Source organism: Salmo salar, chromosome ssa17 (genome assembly GCF_905237065.1).
Source record: "Salmo salar chromosome ssa17, Ssal_v3.1, whole genome shotgun sequence".
Lineage (NCBI taxonomy): Eukaryota > Metazoa > Chordata > Actinopteri > Salmoniformes > Salmonidae > Salmo > Salmo salar.
Window position 1 is genome coordinate 66,639,630 of NC_059458.1, and position 7,389 is coordinate 66,647,018.

The 7,389-nt window shown below is 43.2% G+C and overlaps 1 protein-coding gene across 3 annotated transcripts; it reads right to left on the reverse strand.

Moving 5' to 3' along the window:
* Window positions 1-19: 19 nt before the first annotated feature.
* Window positions 20-7,373, reverse strand: LOC106576451 (uncharacterized). Of its 3 annotated transcripts, none has more exons than XM_014153642.2 (12): window positions 7,245-7,373; window positions 7,012-7,043; window positions 6,441-6,573; window positions 6,018-6,162; window positions 5,772-5,892; window positions 4,879-4,966; window positions 1,915-2,026; window positions 1,663-1,768; window positions 1,505-1,583; window positions 1,222-1,291; window positions 992-1,106; window positions 20-627 (listed from the first exon to the last, which is right to left on the reverse strand). In XM_014153642.2, the coding sequence occupies exons 3-12, from the start codon at window positions 6,464-6,466 to the stop codon at window positions 569-571; spliced, it is 921 nt and encodes a 306-aa protein (XP_014009117.1). In that variant the 5' UTR covers window positions 6,467-6,573; window positions 7,012-7,043; window positions 7,245-7,373; the 3' UTR covers window positions 20-568. The 3 variants fall into 3 exon arrangements, with proteins under 3 accessions (XP_014009117.1, XP_045555971.1, XP_045555972.1); XM_045700015.1 differs by having other exon boundaries at window positions 6,441-6,736; window positions 7,245-7,347; XM_045700016.1 differs by lacking the exon at window positions 7,012-7,043 and having other exon boundaries at window positions 7,245-7,282.
* Between the last annotated feature and the right edge of the window lie 16 nt (window positions 7,374-7,389).

Sequence of the window (7,389 nt, forward strand, 5' to 3'; positions counted from 1 at the left end):
AGATGGCCTCAACAGTAGATACTTGAAAATCACCTTTATTCAAACTAAAGACAATGAAAATGTACATGCTAGAACATGCTCAAAAGGCTTGTTCCTTTTGTACCATTGGCAGTGAAAGGGTTCTTTTTACAGATCACATTTTTTAAAAAGTATTGTGCAGATAGTCAGAAGCTACTTTTCTAATAATATTATTGGTTTTTAAGTATATGCACTATGTTGAAGAAATAACAGGAACCCATGAATACATACGTAAACAAGTAATTTTTAGGAGGAAGTGGAATGGAAGGGGTTCCATCTCAATACCGGACAGTGACTTCGTCTTCACTGTGCACACGAAGAAATGGAGTTGAGAGGAAGCCACTAGACAATTGAGATGCACCCAGGGTACAATGGCTGGAATGGAATAAAGGAAACGGAGTGAAACGTTTCCATGTGTTTGATACCGTTCCATTTATTCCATTCCAGCCATTACATTGAGCCTGTCCTCCTATAGCTCCTCCCACCAGCCTCCACTGCCAGGGTATTGCACTTCGCCCCTGACAGAGGACAGTGTCGTCGTGGGCAGTGATTAGTTCAGGCGTCGAACCGATCGGGTGGTCTGAGTGGACAGGTTTTTTTGGGTCAGGGCTGCGAAAGACAAATCAAACAACTGTTAGGTCATGACAATAATGTTCTCCAACACAGGAAACGCTTGGTTTGGAGTTTGGATTCATCAAATCAGTTAAACTATTCCTCAACCTTCAACCAACCGCTATCCTTTACCCGATAGGCACTTGTCAAACTCATTCCACGGAGGGGCCGAGTCTCGGCGGGTTTTCGATCCTCCCTTGTACTTGATTGATGAATTAAGGTCATTGATTAGAAAGGAACTCCCCTCACCTGGTGGTTTAGGTCTTAATTACAAGGAAAAACCAGCGGACACTAGGCCCTCCATGGAATGAGTTTGACACCCCTGCTATAGGCACTTGTTCTGAGAAGATGACATATTTACCGGAGAAGTCCAGTTGATAGCTGAATCCCCTGGTAGTGAAGTTCATAGTTCCATTTGGGTTCTGCTGGTACTGGGCTTCAATGTCCTGGCTAGATACACTGCAGGTGCCGCTTCTCTACAGGATTAAGTCAACACACACACGCTGCTCGGTCATGTGTTTTTAATGTAGTAATATGAAGACTACTCTTATGGAGTCTGATGAGAGAGCGCAGTAAAACGGTTCATCTTACTTTGGCAAAGTCTTTCCAGCTTCCGTCCACGTCTTGAAACTGCCAACGGGACTGTAAACCCATACCTCCACTGTGAGAGGAGGATGGGAATTAGACATTGAGGTTTTCATTATTTGTCACATTGTACAGTTGTTACACATGGGTTCTCTCTAGCTGGTCAGAAAGGCCTTGACTAATGGCCAGGACATCTTCCTGAATACATGACCAGACCAGGAAAAACTCTTGGCCCTAACCTGGTCAGTAAAACTCCTTGCTCTAGGTTCCCAGCCTGTATTGTCCATACCTGCTTGTTTGTTGAGCTTCACATTGAGTTCTCCTCACAATTCTTTTGGTCCCGACGCGAACGTTGGTCTGACACATGCCTGGAAGAGACACAGAACACTTCAGGAGTGTTCCTAGACAGGTCACGTTACGATACACCAGTATTTAAGTCAGTCTGACCTGAGAAGTCGAGGGTGTAGGAATATCTCCCAGCTTTGAAGCGTATCTGTCCCTTAGGGTTCTTCTGGTAGTGTCTCTCAATCCCAGCACTGTCCAGTGAGCAACTCTGGAAATAGCCACATATTATGTGCTGCTATACCATGACTGTCTCCCTCCCCCTTTCTCACCTTAATGAGGGCATATACAATATACAATCTGTCATGTAGTGTGCTATTTGCAAGGGTTCAAGGAATCAAATAATGTCCCACTCACTGGAGTCTGGTATTCTATCCACACTCCCTCCTCGCCCATGAATTCCCAGGTGTAGCCAGCAGAGGGAGGTGGTGAGGCAATTACGGTGGGGGCTGATTGGGCAATGGATACGCTGCAAAGAAATAGTGAATTTACACTTCAGTGTTGCTGTGACAAGAAACTAGGTATGAAACTATAGATGATCACACTTGCATATGTCAGGAAAGTATGTAAAGTTATCTTGACACTGAGTTGAGGTCAAAGGGGAAACCAATCCCACTAGAGAGATTGGTTTGGTCGGGGGCACCCGTGACCAGCTCGGAATCCGGTTTCCGAGCTGGTCACGGGTGCACCTCAGCCACACTCAAGGTACTAAATGATATCATAACCGCCATCGATAAAAGACAGTACTGTGCAGCTGTCTTCATCGACCTGGCCAAGGCTTTCGACTCTGTCAATCACCGTATTCTTATTAGCAGACTCAATAGCCTTGGTTTCTCAAATGACTGCCTCGCCTAGTTCACCAACTACTTCGCAGATAGAGTTCAGTGTGTAAATCGGAGGGCCTGTTGTCCGAACCTCTGGCAGTCTCTATGGGTGTACCACAGGGTTCAATTCTTGGGCCGACTCTTTTCTCTGTATATATCAATTATGTCGCTCTTGCTGCGGGTGATTCACTGATCCACCTCTATGCAGACGACACCATTCTGTAGACATCTGGCCCTTCTTTGGACACTGTGTTAACTAACCTCCAAACGAGCTTCAATGCCATACAACACTCCTTCCATGGCCTCCAACTGCTCTTAAACGCTAGCAAAACCAAATGCATGCTTTTCAACTGTTCACTGCTCACACCCGCCTGCCCGACTAGCATCACTACTCTGGACGGTTCTGACCTAGAATACGTGGACAACTACAAATACCTAGGTGTCTGGCTAGACTGTAAACTCTCCTTCCAGACTCATCAAACATCTCCAATCCAAAATCAAATCTAGAATCGGCTTTCTATTTCGCAACAAAGCCTCCTTCACTCACGCCGCCAAACTTACCCTAGTAAAACTGACTATCCTACCGATCCTCGACTTCGGCGATGTCATCTACAAAATAGCTTCCAATACTCTACTCAGCAAACTGGATGCAGTCTATCACAGTGCCATCCGTTTTGTTACCAAAGCGCCTTATACCACCCACCACTGCGACCTGTATGCTCTAGTCGGCTGGCCCTCGCTACATATTCGTCGCCAGACCCACTGGCTCCAGGTCATCTACAAGTCTATGCTAGGTAAAGCTCCACCTTATCTCAGCTCACTGGTCACAATAACGACACCCACCCATAGCACGCGCTCCAGCAGGTATATTTCACTGGCCATCCCCAAAGCTCTGGCACCCCAATGGTGGAACAAGCTCCCTCACGACGCCAGGACAGCGGAGTCAATCACCACCTTCCGGAGACACCTGAAACCCCACCTCTTCAAGGAATACCTGGGATAGGATAAAGTAATCCTTCTAACCCCCCCCTTAAAAGATTTAGATGCACTATTGTAAAGTGGTTGTTCCACTGGATATTATAGGTGAATGCACCAATTTGTAAGTCGCTCTGGATAAGAGCGTCTGCTAAATGACTCAAATGTAAAAAAAAATGTAAATGTAAAATGTCTAACACCTCCTTTGGCCGCCTTTCCTTCCAGTTCTCTGCTGCCAGTGACTGGAACGAATTGCAAAAATCGCTGAAGCTGGAGACTTACATTTCCCTCACTAACTTTAAACATCAGCTATCTGAGCAGCTAACCGATCGCTGCAGCTGTACATAGTCCATCTGTTAATAGCCCACCCAATCTACCTACCTCATCCCCATATTGTTTTTATATACTTTGCTGCTCTTTTGCACACCAGTATCACTACTTACACACCATCATCTACTCATCATCTGCTCATCTATCATTCCAGTGTTAATCTGCTAAATTGCAATTACATTGCTACTATGGCCTATTTGTTGCCATATCTCCTCATTCCATTTGCACACACTGTATATAGCCTTTTTCTTTCTATTGTGTTATTGACTGTACGCTTGTTTATTCCATGTGTAACTCTGTGTCGCACTGCTTTGCTTTATCTTGGCCAGGTCACAGTTGTAAATGAGAACTTGTTCTCAACTAGCTTACCTGGTTAAATAAAGGTGAAATAAAAATCAATAAAATAAAAAAGAGAAGCTGGAATTTTTTGTTATAAATAATGTATATTTAATGCTATTTATTATGTTGTGGCTATTTTGTTTTGGTGTTTGTAACTTTTTCTGTATAGATTTGATGAAGATTTCTATTGATTAACACATACAAGATTCCTATAGGGCAGTTTGTATACAGAAAGTCTGCATTCCAGGCTGATTACATTGCAGACAGCGGCCAGATCTCACAAAGCCTGGATGGGTTTAAATAATCAGCTAAACACATCATATAATACAGCTGCCTGAGTGCTCAGTCGATGATGCAATACAACGAATGCAATGAAGTTGACCTGGAACTTATCCATTCAAATAACTTTGGCAACACCACCATCACACAGGTTAAATTAATGAGGCAGGCGCTTAACGGTGTATATAGATGAGGCAGCATAATAAATGCTCTTCACCGTAGGTCCTAGGGGAAGAGGCTAGGGGCCAAAATACCTGCTGTTCATCATAGGTCCTAGGGGAAGAGGCTAGGGGCCAAAATACCTGCTGTTCATCATAGGTCCTAGGGGAAGAGGCTAGGGGCCAAAATACCTGCTGTTCACCGTAGGTCCTAGGGGAAGAGGCTAGGGGCCAAAATACCTGCTGTTCATCATAGGTCCTAGGGGAAGAGGCTAGGGGCCAAAATACCTGCTGTTCATCGTAGGTCCTAGGGGAAGAGGCTAGGGGCCAAAATACCTGCTGTTCACCGTAGGCCCTATCCTAGGGGAAGAGGCCAGGGGTCTAAATGGAATAAGGCTGTGGACGAAACCTCATACCTGCCATTCCCTGAGACGATGGAGTTGAACTTTGGACGCCGCCGGACTTTTCTCTGTACCCGGGTGGCTGAATTGGTCTGTGTCATAGCTGAAGAAGACATACATATGCTAAGAAAAACCTTTGTATTGTACGGGAAAATGCTGTCTGGCAGGATATGCAAAGTATTGTCAATTGCTCTACAAAAACAAAAAATAAGCTTAAAGCAGCAATCAGCAGTTGAAACAATAACAAATCGTTCTCCATGCCCGTTTTGGTAAAAAGGTAAGGGAGGAAGCTGGAGAAATGTAACCAATCTCAAATTCATAGAGCTATGATTACAAGGACTGACCATTCATGATATCAAAAGTATAGTTTTAACCATGTTTTGAGGCTATTAAATGTTTGTTTACATTTACAAACACTGGAGTGAAACAAGCTTGTATTTTGGGTTCTGATGGGGTATGACAGTTGAACTAAGCTCATAAGGCATTTATAAGTTATATTCTTCAATAATTAATAGGTACATATCATTATGTCCAAAAAGTGATGAAGAAACTGATCAATTCAATCCATAGCGCAGAAGACCTGCCTTGTAGCGCAGTTGACATTTAAAGGTCATTTACGATTGAGCCAAAATATGCAGCGTTTATGTGAATGCAGTCTCCGCAAACGTGGTAACATTGCCTTTAAATGTCAATCGCGCTAAAGCGCAGATCTTCCACGCTATGGATTGAATCAAACCCCAAGTGCCAGATCTCAACCCCGGTGTTCCCTCTTTATGCTACTTGCTCTGTCATAATTGGGAGGGATTAGGACTTTATAATAAGAAAAACTTGTTTTGTTTTTCCGCTGCACGTTTCCAAACATTTTGCTACAGCGTGACCTAATGAATACGGCCCTGTGTGGAGTCTACCTGTGAAGTCTAACGTGTAGCTGGTGCTCCCCACAGTGAAGTGGAAGGTCCCCTGAGGTCTGAGGATGTACTGTCGTTCCACATCACCACTACTGACTGAGGACGAGCCCGGACCTGGACCCTGGGGGGGAGCAGAAAGAGAGAGAGAGAGAGAAATGAAATATGCAGGGAGAATTTCATTTTTATTTAATTCCAATTTAAAACGTTGTATTATAGGACCATTTGGGAACTTTCAGATTCACTCACCAAAGAACCGTATTCACGCCATATCAGATTGTGTTTGAAGTACCACCCGATGTCTTCACTTTGACCCTGAGGTAGGAACGTGAGTCGCCGTACACCCATGGCAGCATTTTGAGCCTCAATCTGATCAAAATCTATATAGACCTGCCTAGAATACACAGAGCAGAAAGGCTACACACACAATCCACCTGTTTGTTCAGAAACATATGTCAGAACTTAGATTACTGAACTATTGTTTAACATATAACAAATACATAATCAGATCCTAGGTTTGAGTCTTAATTCTCTTAAAATGCTTCCTCTCCTGTTCACCTCCTTGAACCAATATTATCTATCAAGGAAAGGGGACAAGGAATGAACACTATTCAAGACTATTGGGATGCAGCCTGTATAAAAGAAATTGGCACGAAACGTCTGTAAACTGACCCCATGTGTGATGGGTAGATGTTCATTCCTTTGGCCCCAGGCTGGCAGTAGTGGGTCTCGATCACATGGTCATTGCCAATATTAAGCCATCTCTGTCCTTCATACAGCTGCCACTCAAAGTGGCTCCCCCTGGCTGTCGAAATAGGAATAGCAATTGTGCGTCATCTGTTGAAGTTGCCCCCTTTGCACTGATCTAAGGTCAGTTTCTGTAGTTCTTTCCCTTCTTCCCTTCTTTCCCTAGATGTGCTCTGCTCATAGTTGTCTTCCTCCTCCTCCTCCTCTTCCTCGTCATATTCCTTCAATAAGGATTAGACCGGTAATAAACAAGTCTGAAACTATTTCCTATAAATAATGTTCATCTATAGAATGATATACCGACAGGTCTATGGGCTCTTATTCATTGTTAAGTACTTGATTTTCTGCTATGGCCGATTTATTGCTCAAGTAGTCAGTTGTGACATCAGCATTAGGCATTTGACAATAAAGTGTTTTGTTGGTGTGTTATTGACAATAGCCTATGCAAACAATAATGCAACTGAGAAATGTTGACCTGTAATGCTCGTAAACTTACCAGATAACTATTGCCAAACCCACGTAATGACACTGTAAATAACAGATATAAAACGTAATCATTATAACAAACAAAGTGAAAAATTATCTAGTCAATGACGAGCCGACTTGCTTGCTTTAGTACAAAGAAAACCTCCCAAAAGATTAAATGGGTATTAAATCATGTCTAGAAAAGTTGAAAGGCTAGTTATTTAAATATAATAGTCAAATGGTTAAACAAATAAAACTTCTTACTTTTAGTTGAAAATATAGAGTGGAAGTTTCATTCGTCTTTACACATCACTCATGACTTTATTTTGTATTGCTTTCACTTTCATTTCTTGGGCATGACGGGCGCGACTCTTGTTTCGCATAAAACATACCCTTTCAGATTGGAGAA

Excerpts from the sequence above, each read along its gene's own strand:
- LOC106576451 (XM_014153642.2), bottom strand. The coding sequence starts at position 6,466 with ATGAACATCTACCCATCACACATGGG. Across the intron at positions 5,893-6,017 it reads GGCGTGAATACGGTTCTTTG|GGTCCAGGTCCGGGCTCGTC; the intron begins GTGAGTGAATCT and ends GCTCCCCCCCAG. Across the intron at positions 1,107-1,221 it reads GCTGGAAAGACTTTGCCAAA|AGAAGCGGCACCTGCAGTGT; the intron begins GTAAGATGAACC and ends TTAATCCTGTAG.